The sequence below is a fragment of the Eublepharis macularius genome, chromosome 5, assembly GCF_028583425.1.
Source record: "Eublepharis macularius isolate TG4126 chromosome 5, MPM_Emac_v1.0, whole genome shotgun sequence".
NCBI classification, from domain to species: domain Eukaryota; kingdom Metazoa; phylum Chordata; class Lepidosauria; order Squamata; family Eublepharidae; genus Eublepharis; species Eublepharis macularius.
In genome coordinates, this window is record NC_072794.1 from 120,450,427 (window position 1) to 120,464,438 (window position 14,012).

The 14,012-nt window shown below is 42.0% G+C and overlaps 1 protein-coding gene across 2 annotated transcripts in view; it reads right to left on the reverse strand.

The window, feature by feature from the left end:
• LAMB3 (laminin subunit beta 3) overlaps positions 1-13,067 on the reverse strand; it is a 71,812-nt gene extending 58,745 nt beyond the window's left edge. Inside the window, exons 1-3 of one of the 2 annotated variants that reach the window (XM_054980975.1) lie at positions 12,963-13,067; positions 11,689-11,745; positions 10,673-10,827 (exon numbers count right to left, since the gene is read on the reverse strand). In XM_054980975.1, coding sequence (XP_054836950.1) covers positions 10,673-10,827; positions 11,689-11,713 — 180 coding nt within the window. In that variant the 5' untranslated portion in view covers positions 11,714-11,745; positions 12,963-13,067. Of the gene's footprint in view, positions 1-10,672; positions 10,828-11,688; positions 11,746-11,933; positions 11,955-12,962 lie in introns of those variants that run through there. The other variant, XM_054980976.1, reaches the window with a different exon arrangement.
• Between the last annotated feature and the right edge of the window lie 945 nt (positions 13,068-14,012).

Below are 14,012 nucleotides of genomic sequence, written 5' to 3' on the forward strand. Positions count from 1 at the left end.
AAAGAAAAGAAAGAAAGAAAGAAAGAAAGAAGAAGAAAGAAAGAAAGAAAGAAAGAAAGAAGCCTCACAACAGTGAATGATCAAACTATAATACAATTTGAATTGTTGAACTGGTCCATCTGAGGCCTTCTGAGGTCTGAGTTGGAATTCATTGCTAGTCTGAGACAAGCAAAAATTCACAGTATATTTTTGTCCAAGTTTGTGCAAGGTTAACCTGTGATCTTCTGTTGGCCATAACTGAGAAACCAAGCTATGAGCAGGAAAAGTAACAATTATAATTGTGATCTATAAAAATAGCAGTGAGTAGCAGCACTTTATTTGTTTTTATTTACTTCATTTGTTCCCTGCCTTTCTCCTCAATGGGGACCCAAAGTGGCTTACATCATTCTCCTCTCCTCTATTTTATCCCCACAACAAAGCTGAGAGACAGACTAGGCTGAGTGTGCAATCACCTAACAAGCTTCCATGGTAGAACAGGGATTCAAACCTGAGTCTCTCAGATTTTAGTCCAACACTACACTGGCTCTCACTTGAGCCAGCACTCTCAGCACTTGAGAATTAATCTGGTGTCTCAGAACTGTAACTGTTCATCTAGGCCTGTGACCCCCAATGTGGGCACCGTGACACCCACTGCTATGTTTACTGGTGCCTGTTTCCTACTTCACCAAAGCAAGAAGCCAGTTCTAGCCTTCCACTATGTTACTGGAGCAGAAGAGTTCAGTAGGCACCTCCTCATATCTGCAGGGAGCACCTATTCTATAACAGCTGCTGCCTTCATAGGAGAACACTAGGGTTGGAATTTCTCAACATTCTGTGATTGGCCTCAGACCCCACAGCGTCCATTTTATGGTTGGCTGCATCCCTCTTCTTGCCAGCCATTTTATCGGGTGCCTTGTTCTCAAAATCCAGAAGTCCTTATAAGCTCAACAAAGTTGAGGCCCCTTGATCTAGGTTGTTCTGTCCGTTGTAATGCATATCTATGGGCCAAGCTACAAGTGACAAATGACACTTGAACAGCAAGTGGATCGAGTACAGCGCAAGCGGAGGGCAAGTGAACAGGAAGAAATATACTTGCCATTCAAGTGTCATTCGTCACTTGTAGCTTGGCCCTAAGTTACCACCAACATACAACACACTTTAGTCTTTGTCAGCACTTCTAATAACAAGGATTCTTCACTGGTTTTCCTTAACTCTCCTCTTTTATGAGTTTTGAGAACCTTCACTTCAACAGCCACTTCAGGCCCTTCTATTTCAGTTATAATGGCTTTTGGAGATTAGATTTGCTAGGTTCTTGACAGAACCAGAGAACAACAGGAGGGAATAAAACTATTATACAAGGACGAAACCAGGGCTTTTTTTTCAGTGAGAATGCGATGGAACGGAGTTCCAGCACCTCTTAAAAAATGGTCACATGGCTGGTGGCCCCACCCCCCTGATCTCCAGACAGAGGGGAGTTTAGATTGCCCTCCGTGCTGCCAAGCAGCGCAGAGGGCAATCTAAACTCCCCTCTGTCTGGAGATCAGGGGGTGGGGCCACCAGCCATGTGACCATTTCTGCCAAGGGCGATTTAAACTTTAAAAAACTCCCCCCTTGTTCCAGCTGACCCAAAGTGACATCATTGTGCGGTCCTGAGTTCCACCACCTCTTTTCCCAGGAAAAAAGTCCTGGACGAAACTATATACCCATTCCTCTATCAGTCTCCTTTGCATCATCTACCTGATAAGGACACCATTTTTCTTGAGCATGGTCAAGGAGGAGAGTGAGCAAGAGGGCTGCAAACCAGGACAGTAATTATTCTGTGTAGCTTTCATTGCTGCTGCAAATGCAGATGCTTTCAAAGTGGCAACAGAGTGCATGGGAAATGTAATTGCTGCATCCCAAACTGGACTGCTTTGCCTCATAACTTATCCCAGCTCATTCACTCGCTTTGCTTTTTTGGCTATAAATCAAAAATACTTGGTCATCTTCAGTAAGATTTTAAAAAATCCCTTCTCTCACCACCACCCCAACACCATGCACATGCATATGGTCTTGGGTAAGCTTGTTTTGCTCCTTTACTGTACCTATGCAAGGCACTAGAGATCTTATCTCTAGAAAATGAAGTTGACAAGGCCTCACTTAACTGAAAAGAATTAGCTTGGCATGCTCTCGCCATGCCAGAGGATTGGGGTGGGGGGTAGGGGTGGAATCACATGTTGGTTTGTTTCAAGTAGCTTCAAAAATTTGGAGATAGATTTTGGCTCTGAATGCTGCAGTGATATTCAACTCTAGCTGGAACCTGTCCCATACCAGGTCTGATTTCATATGTAGTTTACATGTTGACATTTTAAAGATATCCCATGCAAGGACACTGGCATAATTATTTCAAGAGAAGATGACTATATATTTTAAAATAGAAAAGAGTCCAGTAGCACCTTTAAGACTAACCAACTTTACTGTAGCATAAGCTTTCGAGAACCACAGTTCTCTTTCTCAGTTGCATCTGGTGAAGAGAACTGCGGTTCTCGAAAGCTTATGCTACAGTGAAGTTGGTTAGTCTTAAAGGTGCTACTGGACTCTTTTCTATTTTGCTACTACAGACTAACATGGCTAACTCCTCTGGATATATATTTTAAATCAACATTATGCCTTTTAGCTTGCTATTTTTCCCTGATAAAAAGGAAGTCTAATAATAAAGTCAACAGCATATCCATCAGACAAAAACATATAAGGAAGGAGCATTTGAGGACAGCAGGATATTACCAACAGCATGAACTTTGTGTAGGTAAGTTAGATAACTACTCCTCAACTAGTGCTTTGAACTCACATGGCACATACAGTGATAGTGTATACATAAAGCACTACAATAACATGGGCTTTGAGAGGAGAAAAATTGATATACTAGTGTATCAGGCATTATGCTGTGATTCAGAGGTTGTGGGTCTAGAAATAAACAGCCAGATTGAATCCCCATTTAGCTTTGTTGTCCTTATTCCTCAGTATTGAGGAAGAATCCTTATACTGATCATTTGATCTATTTCACACCAACTTACAACTGAAGTCAACACTACTTTTCCACCTGCTATGTCAGATACAATCTCTATTGAAGAAAAAGTGAAGAAAAAGTAAGCCAGCAAAATTCAGCAAAACATTATCTTTTGAATACCAGAAGAACTGCATTGTTTGCAAACCTCACCATCCCAATTTCATTTTCACATACAAGTTGCTGCTGTTTTTCTCTTTCTATTTGCTTCAGACCCTATTCTGTTTGATTAAGTATTCCCTATGGTCATCCTTTCTGTCTATGAAAGAATGTCAATCTCTTTTGTATCCCACCATTCCTCCAGGGTCTGAAGGATCACTCTACAAGAAAGGTTAGACCGGACTTGCCAGAGTTCACATCTGAACTTTATGAATGAGGAACTATTAGAAATTAGGCTTCCTCTATCTAATTTCAAAACATGATCCAATAAACCATATTTGAGATCTGAATCAACACTACAATGCCAAAATGCAGCTTTTAAAGATCCTTTCATTTCAATGGACTTAACAGATTTTAAAGAACTAGTAAGATGCTATGATGGCTCCCCTGTCACTCCCCCCACTGTGAGGCAGATTTTCCCACCAAAATTCAGTTTGCCTGCTTTAACTGAGCAGCTCCAAGTAGTGTGTTAATATTTGAGGGTTTGAAAGTCTGTTTGTCCCACCCTGACTGGCAGATATAATTTTGGCTTTTTAGCCTGGTCCAGAAACTTGGGGAAAGCAGAAGCCCTCTTCCTTTTTGTAGGAAATGGCACTAGAGACTATATATCATTAAAAAAAAAAACAATTTTGTGTAACCGGCAGGGATTGAATACATGTAGTCAGAGAATGAAAGTGCTGAAGTAAAATTTTGTTGGTGGTACAGAATACACTTTGAGTAACAAGCAAAATAGTTTCCTTGAAGCTCAGTTTCTTCTATTCTTAGCAGCTAGAGGTTTTTACTTAATACTTTAGTTACGGCAACAAAGTTTCTCCACAAAGTTCCCCATGACAGTTCAGGTTTCCTGGAGTTCGTTTAAAACTGTTTTCCCTTCACAATAGATCCGGGGTCCTCCTCAGAGCCAAACCCCCTTTAGAAACTGGGCAGGAATTAATCTTCCTCTCCTCTGAAGATAAAACTCTTCTTCTTTTGGCTCAAAAGGGAGTCACAACCCACTACCCAATCACTCTTGCCAAAAACACACTCTCAGTTCTCTCATGTCTTTGTAAAGAAGGCTTCAGCTTATGATAACATACTTTGAATTCTTAAATAGAATTCTTCCTCAGGACAGTAATGATACAGTTAAGGCAACAGAGTCCTCTTTCCTCACACCAAAGGCAACCTGACTGACCTTCCCTGTCAGACTCACTCACACACACTGAACAATCCTGCCAGAAACCAACTGACTCACTTCAGACTGGTTCTAAACGTACTAATCAGAGAGGAGAGAGCAGTCTGTCTCTCAAGCCCTCTATTCCAGGCAATAGTTAACTCTTTCCCTCCCAGCTCTCTGATTGTGTTCCACTTAGAGTCTCTCTACATGACATCTTACACAGAGATGCTCAAGTGAAAGATCTTACACTTGCTGTCCCATTGTGGATACACATGCATTGCTAGGGAGACAGAGTACACTTGACTATAAGACCACACAGAAAGGAAGTCACTTGAGCATGCCTGTGTAAGATGTCTTGTATAGAGAGACTCTTAGAAAACCTGCTTTCAAGTGCAGTCTTTCACAGATGCTATAATAGTTTAAAGCATCATATGTCATGAACCTGACAAAACAACCTCTCTGACTCACTTTTCTTTTTGTAAACTTGAGACCTTCACTCAGTACTTGCTTCCCTTCCTAAGAAAAACTGTAGAAATCTACTAAAACAACAAAAGGAAACCACAATGCATTTCTTAGCTACCCTTACTAGAATTCTATGAGGAACTATAATGGTTGTGTGTCATATGGGAAACCATTTTTTATCTTTGAATTCCAAAAAAGCTCATTATGGGTTTCTGCAGCAGAGCACAGCCTTGGTGGATGAAATAAACAGAAAGCCCAGAAAAAGCAGGGAAGTATTTTCATTGTACATGTTAAAACATATCCCTGTCAAAACTGATGCAAGAAAGGAGTGTCCAAATAGAAGGGTCTACCACTTAAAAGATTAGCTGCAGATACAGGTAGGGTTGCCAGCCTCCAGGTAGTGGCTGGAGATCTCCCGGAATTACAACTGGTCTCCAGGCCACAGAGATCAGTTTACCTGGAGAAAATGGCTACTTTGGGGGTGAACTCTATGGAATTATGCCACACCAAGGTCCTTTCCCTCCCCAAGTCCCACTTTCTCCAGGTTTCTCCAGGTTTCACCCTCAAGATCTCAAGGAATTTCCCAACTTGGAGCTGGCAACCCTAGATACAGGAAATCTCCAATTCTGTGCTTTTGAGTATGCCATCATCTCTGCTGTTTGCTTCCCACTTGTTTACACAGAGGCGATTTTTGTTTAATCAGTGCATTATTATGCACTCATATAAATATGATGTGCCACTGCCTATAGGTCTATCATGGGTATGGTTGCCAAACCTCAAAGTGGGCCTGGAGTTCTAGAATGAAAATTGATCTCCAAACTACCAGCTTCTCCAAGCCCAGTTTCACAGCAGCCCTGGCTTCCCCTGGCTTGCCTGTTGAGCCCCAACTTCCCCCTGATGATTCCAGGAAAGAGCCATGGAATTGTGATGTGTGCCATGTACCTTCCATGATAATATCACTTCCAGTCTGCAATGATTGCCTTCCAAATGGCTTGCTGGCAGCACTTCTTCAAACTCTAGAGACGCCCCTTTCCAAGGCATCTTGCCACAACTACATTATCCGTATTTCAATGGAATGATCCATATGACAAATCCACTGCCCAGGATGAACAGGCAGCTTCAGAGGGTGGACTAGACTCTGATTACATGAGATGCTAAATGTGAGGCTTCCCCCACAAAATGGGGGGATGGGTTCCCAAGCATGTGTGTGGAAGCAAGAGAGGCTTCATCATTCCGTGCTTTCCATCCAGCATGCTTTTGCAGATAGAAAAGGGCTGTGGAGGTGAGTGGTTTGTCTTACAGCTGGAGGCATGAGTCTTCTGGGCAGATATGTGGAATAAACAGTAAGAGAAACAGCCCTTCCCCTTGCCTTCCTTTTCTATCTGCAAAAGCATGCAAGGTGGAATGCAGGGACCAACAAAACCTTTCCTGTTGCACCCATGTGCTGAGAAACCCCATCCACCTCATGTTTAGCATCTTGTGTAAGGTTCTCATTGGCCACAGAGGGTGAATGCTAGGACTTCTGTTTCTCCTATGGAAGAAACATCCCCCCCCCAATTCTGCCTTCCCCCAACACTGTCCCCCAATCTCCAGTAATCTCTCACGCCAGAGTCAGCAACTTTAGCTATGGACTGAATTTGAAACTGATTTTGTTCCTAGGATTAAAAAGGCTCAGATCTACTCATAACTGACTCAAGCATTACATTCCCCAAAATCACTAAAAATGGCTTCCATAAGGTGCCACTCTGTGCCTCTACCTGTTAGCATTTGATGGTTGTTCTTCACATCAACAGTAGGCTACATACCCATGATGCTTTGCTTTTCTGTCATCACTATCATGAACACAGATGCATTCTCGCTAACAACAGAGCATTTACGTATGAGTGTTGTTTGCGCTTTCTTCCATTAGCAGCCATTTTCCCTCACCACCGACCCCAGTGCTATCAGGCAGCTTTTGGAGGGCTTTCAATTCCTGTAAATTCCCAGCTTTGCTTTTTTAAAAAGTCTCTAGTCCTTTTGGTTGCTGATCTCCATGGCTCTTACTTTTTCATTGAAAGCTGGGGTTTCAGAGGTACTGGTAGATCATAGCAGTAGATTGTTATAACACGATTGTGCTATAGCACAATGGAAATTAACCATTTTTAAGCCCTCAAAAATGCTCTCCAGTGACACAGCAGGGTAAACAGTGGCTGCACTGGATTGATGGAGACACACATGAAGCGGCCTTATTCTGAGTCTATTAGTATAATTCTCTTGGTGCATCAAGATTAGTATTGTTGACTCAGGCTAGCAGCAGCTCTCCAGAGTTTTAGGCAGAGCTCTTCCATATCACCTTTACCTGATCATTTTAACTGGAGATACTGGGGATTGAACCTGGGTCCTTCTGTGTGGAAAGCTGAAGCTCTGCCAATGAGCCAGAGCCCTCCCCTAAGAAGGCATTATTGTACACAAGACTTTCAAAAATGTGGAAGCCATTTCACATCACTTTCACCTGGGTTTGCAACATGTGTATCAACCTTGAGCAGAAAATATGGGCCAAAAAAATCACTTTACTGCAGTATTTTAGCTCTTGCAACTAGAAGGCAATCTTAAGATTTTAAAAAGCCTATGTGTGCAAACAGGTAGAACGCAAATCGTTTGGCATCTTCCAGTTTCATAAGGGCATGAGGAGGATCTGCCACTATCAGAGAGAGGAAGGTAGAAAATGTTCAGTAATCCTGACTAGGCTGACCATAGCATCCCACACTTCCCCTAGGCTGAAGAAAGCAATCATCTTCCCTGAATAATAGTAGTTTCCTCGTGATGAATTGAGTATCCCAATCCAGATTCCAGAAGGGCAGGTGTGACCAGCTTGTTTAGCAGTCAAAACACACTCCTGTCTGCCTTGATAAAATTATCTCTCATTTGCTCTGTATTTTTGTATGATTTAGAACCTAATCCTAAGCTTGTTTGCCAGTGTCTTGTAGGGTTGCCAACTCTGAGTAGGGAAATTCCTGGAGATTTGTGGATGGATCCTGTTGAGGACAGGGTTTGAAAGGGCGGGGGGACGGGGACTTAGCAGGGTATAATGCAAGTCCACCCTCCAAATCAGCCATTTTATCCAAAGGAACTGATCTCTGTCATCTGGAGATCAGTTGTAATTTCAGGAGATCTCCAGCTCCCACCTGGAGGATGGCAATTCTACTTCCTAGTAAGCATGACTAGAATAGCAGCAGAAGTACACTTAGACCCAGAGTTACAAGCCGAGGCTTCTTTCCCAGGCTTGCTGATGATACAGACAGTTTTCTTATCCTGCCATATCTCAGATGATAAAAGCATTTTCTCGCTCTGTGTGTTTATCATGCACTAATACTTTCCTTGCTTCCAGGGAAGGCAATGAGGAGAGTCCTTGTCCTTGTCCTATGGTAAACAAGATCTTAATAGCCACAGACTCTTCCTTGAGAAGAGAAATATGGAGAAAGTTAGACTGGTGAGTTTACAGATAATCCTCCAAGATTACTTGCCTCATGATAAAAAGTTGGAACTCTGAGGGATACCTCAGAGTAAGATGGGAATTGCTGCCTTCTTGACTTTTTCACAAAACATCAAGAGGGTCAAAGGGCCTTCTTTCTGTAACAGTATAATGCTTCTACCTCTATTTTAAAGGTAGGCAACAGTGTATAGGTGTGACATTATGCCATGGAAGATGAGACAGCTAAACAGAACAGATAATATGATCTGTCAGTTCAATAAATCAAATTGCCTCTACAGCTGTCCCTCTTTTTTTTTCTGGCAGGCCCCCTAAATCTTTAACAGTGGCTTAACAAACAGAAATCCAGATAGCCAGCATGCCCCTATGACTATATCACTGTATTAGGAAAAGTTTTCTTTGGTAAGGGAAGTGTTATGGCGCAGTAGCAGAGTATGAAGCAGGTCCCTGGTCTCCCCAGCAAAAAGGTTTACGGTGTAATGTGGAGAGAAAGACCTTTCTTTGTCTAAGACTGGGAGAGCCACTGCCTGTGAGATGAGACAATTCTGAGCTATGTAGGTTAACCATCTGACTCTAGCAGAAGGCAGTTTTGTAAGTTCACCTATTTAATTCCAGCCAGTCACAAAGTTGTTAGAAGCAGAGGAGCCCTGCCAGAAAAAAGTCACACAGCATAAGAAAGCAATCCTAAACTGCTCTACTCAGAAGTCAGTCCCATTTTATTCAATGTGGATTACTCCTAGGGCAGTGTCTTTAGGAATGCAACTTTGGTCACTTGTTTTTGCCCCAAGGCAATACATATACGGATATCAATATAGATTCTGATGTGAATTTGTCTTTAAGCAACAGAGGGCAACTTTCTCCAAACTACTCAATAGGATTAATAGTCATTTTGTATAAATTGCTATAATGGATATGGTCTGGACTTTGCCACTCCTGGGCTACATGCTGTCACAGAGGGGTGTACAAAGTATAAAGGTTAGAGGGAATCACAGCCAAAACAAGGAGCACAGACAAGAGGCTCAGGACTGGAGTGTTTCCATCAGCAAGAAATTTACCAGGATTGCAAAAGATCACACTTTGGGACACTTCTGATTGGCACTAGACTCAGACAGTACACATTGGCCAGCAGGGCAGAGTGTGAGGAAAGAACAAGAGAGAAAGCAAGCAAAGGTTTGCAAGCAGAGGTTGCAAAAAATGGACTTTAAAACTTTCAGCTGTTTGGCACAATCCTAGGAACGTGATACATGGCATCATTAAAATTATGCACTAGCCGGATTGTGGGGAACAAATGAAAAAGGTCTCACTTTCAATTCACTGCACTGACTCATCAAGCTGAGCTTAAATGTATTAATTAATTCACCACACACACGCCCACACACACACAAAATCCAAGCAGCAAGATTTTGTGAAAAGGACTGCCTGCATAAGTATGCAAACCGGAGAAAGGAGCAGTGCAGGGAAGGCAGACAGGACATGATGGGGAAGGAGGAAATGAGAAGCCCCCCCGCCCCAGAAGTCCTTGAGGGGCCTCCACTTGTACAACCCTAATATGTGTGACTTCCATTCAAGAAATTTCTGAGGATATAAATGAAAACATTATTCCGTATTGGCATCAGCAGGTCAAGGGCAAAGAAGAAAGAAGCAGAAATACAACTAACATGAAGTTCAACATCTCCTAGATGCTTAAAAATGTAGGGTACCGACTGAAACATAGAAAGGACATGGAGCATTACCACTTGTTGAAACAAGTAACCATTAGCCCATGCAGTATGTTTTTTGTTTCTTTGAACTCATGGTACCCTGTGACTTGATTTCATAAAAGGAAATAACATTTTATTTCATGCATTTAAAAATATTGGAGAACACAACCTGATAAAACTCTGATGGTCATGATGGAAAGTGCCATTAAGTCCTAGCAGACCTATGGTAACTTCATAGGGTTTTCAAGTCAAGAGATAAACAGAGCTAGTTTGCCATTGAGTACCTTTGTGCAGCAACCCTGGTCTTCCTTGGTGGTCTCCCATCCAAGTACTAACCAGGACAGGCGCTGCTTAGCTTCTGAGATCTGACGAGATGGCCCAGGATGGCCTGGGCCATCCAGGTCAGGAAAAAACTCTTGATACTTCTATGTAAATAGACACACCATATTTGGACAAGATAGGAATGCTGATGCATGACTTTTTGTAGAAACCATTTTGAGTCATTTTTAATATGTACTGCTGAGGCCCTTGGATGTACTATCATTAAATTGAGATCATCCGTTATGCCTCCTAAAATCTTAATTTTATAGACACTCCATCTAATATTATCACAAACAAATATGAAGCAAATACGAAGCAACTCTCACCAATGTTAAACATGCCCTTTTCCTAAAGGAAGGAAGGAAGATACTTTGGGTCATACATACCTCCCCATATGGAGTGCAGTAAGTTTCAGGCTGGACAAGTCCACAAGTGGAGGAGGCTTTCAAGTGATGGATTCTGCCTACGAGCAGATCTCCCACAGGTGGGTAACAAGCCCCATCTGAGCAGGTACGCTGTGCAGCCAGGAGGTCTGAGGAAGCTTGAGCAAAACAAGAATTGTAATTTAAAAATACCATTCACTGGGGCAAAAGGGGATATAAAGGGCACTATTCCTCAAGGCAACATAAATCCTAGTTACTTTGACCACAGTGATTCAAGATGAAACATATATGTACTACAAATCAAGTGGATAAGAAAACTTCTTTTTTGAGTGACTCATGCTAGTAACAGAGTGGCCATTGCATTGTTTGGCAAACTGAGGAACACTACCACTGAAGGAATGAGCCTTTATTTCTTCAATGAAATGTTCACATTTTTTGATAAAAGGATGCAACAGATGCATGTTGTTCAAAGGTACAGAACTGACAATTACAACCAGTGAATCTGACACAATAAAGATACTCCACACTAGCCTATGTTACAAACCAGCCAATCCTTGTTTTAAAATCTCAGCTGCCAAGAAACCAAGAGGCTTTGGCAAGCCAGTCGCTTTCAGTCTCAGCACAACCACAATATGGCAAAATAGAAGTAATCTGCCCTACCAGGTTGTTGTAATGATTACTGCAATAGTATGCAAAGCACTTTAAAGTCCTATATAAATGTTAAGTATTGATATTTCTGTGAGGGTAGAGGAGGTAACACGGCAGCATCTTTTGACTAAATCTGGCAGATGCTAAAGCTGTGGCTGTCACAGTTGTTTCTTACTGCCAAGTATTTCCAGTGAGTGATCTTGGCAGAAGGAGCATAATTTAAACCAGGCTCAAATGGAGATGTTTAAGAATTTTTGTATTATAGAATTAACCCTCTAAACATAAGCAGCATCTAAAACATTGTATATTGCCACCAACAACTGAGCTGCAAAGGCTTTTGGGGGAGCATGCCAAGGAATAGGACTACTTACCTAGAATAAAAAGAATTATCCACATGATAACAAGTATCCACAAGACTAAAGATCCACCTGAGATAAAGATTAAAAAGGTACATAAATGATGAAGAGGAAAAGGACAAGCCAAGCCTTTAACCCCTCCCTCAGCCCCAGATTTGCAATTATCTTATTTCATTTTGCTCGTGATTCCACATTATGAAGCAAATGGAAGGGATAAGATGCACACTGACCTCTTGGAGAGCCAGAAGGTCTCTCCTTACCTTCAGAGCAGGATACAGCTCAGTGTGCACAAAGGGCTGCAAAGGAATGGGGCCAGGTGCACAAAGCTGCCCTTTTTTCCTGAAGTGAGTGGGAAAATCTACTGTGGCAGGAATGGTTCCTGATGAGTTAGAATACAAGTGGAGTTCTGCATTAGCACCTCCCTCCCTCTGCATTAGCAGCACCTCCCTCAGGAGTGGTCAGTGATGGGACAACTAGATGCTGATACTGCAGATGCCAAAATAACGATATCACACCATGATCAAATCTACCTGTGATGCATTTTTACTCTTGACATAACTTCACTGTCATGCAGACTCATGGCACAGTGCAGATTGAATGGCTCCCACAAGTCTATATGCATCCTTCCTGTGCAAAAGAACCTTGAGGCTAATTCTCACTGACAGTCCTGTTTGTAAAAAAGAAAGACTAGACCCAAAAGCTCTATTGCTTCAGGATTCATAGCTTGATCTGAGTTTACCTTTGTGCCTGGTTGCTATCTTTTTTGTAAAATTTATCTACTCATAAAGACGCTCTCCAAGGCACTGAACAACTATCCTTTGGTTTCTTTATTCTGTTCCCTCCATGGGGGATAGAAAAGTACAACAGTTCTACTCAAACTCTGGAGAACCTGATTATGTTATCTTTGGAGCCGCATTTTATAAATCAAGCTGTAAATACATGGCATACACATAACTCTTAGGCATATAATGTAGATATATAAACTATAGGCAGTTTTTAAAAATATATGTGCTGTATCTCTTGTCCTCACTAGCTTGCCCTCTTTTTTATTTGCTTACTTCATTCTGGATAACATTTCCTTAGCTCTTTAGAGACTTGCAAACCTTCAATATTATGTAGTGTATCAAAAAAGAGGCACTCCATTTACATAACCACATCCCCACAACTGTGAATTGATAGCCAGCTAGAAGCACATGAAGAAGATAATAAGAAATCTGTTGCCAAAGATGCTGTGGCAAAGGGGGGTGATGTCCATCTCTGATTTCCCCACTGCACATTGCCTAACCTACCTTCTCTGGAGCTAGATTTTTTCTCCTCTCATTTACAGGGACCAACGTGAATTGTCGTCTGAGAGCTGTCTTGCACTCACCGTCTTTAAACACAGCCTCACCTGAGGAAATAAGTTCCTATGGGTGTAGCAGTGATAAAAGGAATGATTCAATGATCTCTTCAGACAAGGCACACCCATTTACAGTATAAATCATCATACCTGCTAGACAGTGAGCAGTGCCTGAGACATAAAACCGCCGATCCTTTCACCCGCGAAGCAATGGATGTACATTTAAGAGTAAAGAACTATATCATGTTTAAAACAGCAGAGGGAGAGCAAATTGGTTTTGCTTTGTTGCACCCACACTAAGGAAATACAAAAGTAAAGAAGAAATCTCTTTTCATATCAATGTTGGTTTTCTAAAGCCACATAAGGCTTTTCCCTTACTTAATACTTTGCATTTAAATGCTGATGCTGGCTGTTCAAAAGGCTTCACCTACACTGTGATGTATCCTGCAAACAGAGGGGAGGGGGGAGAAATTGTTCTGTGGGTTATGTGAAGATCTGCGGAGGGGGGGGGGGTCAATGAAAATCACACCCTCTTCCGCCAGCAGAAAATGAGACATGCATGCCCACACTGGAGAGGATGAGAACACAATCTCTGAGAAACAAGAAGGGACAAGAAGAACAAAGACAAGATGAAAGTTGGTTCAGCCTTCAAAGTGGCACAGTTAGGGAGTGAGTCTTGAGGTGCAGCTTTGCATTATGTCAGAGGACCATTCGGTACGTGTCCATCAGCATAACCACAAAACACCAAGGATAATTGTGCTTGCTGAAGTTTTTTTTAAATATATATAAAAGCTGTTTCATAGCAACTGTACTTGGTGTCCTGATTGCTGAGGAAGCTAATTTCCTCACAACTGCAGCACTGACTAGCCCTGCGTCATCAGGACGGATAACTCACTTTACCTGCTGGAAAACCAATGTCTGGAAGACTTCGTGTGTCAGCATTTTTCTCTTTTCTGACACAGCGAACAGTTCTTTGTTGGCACTGTTCCTATACCTTCAA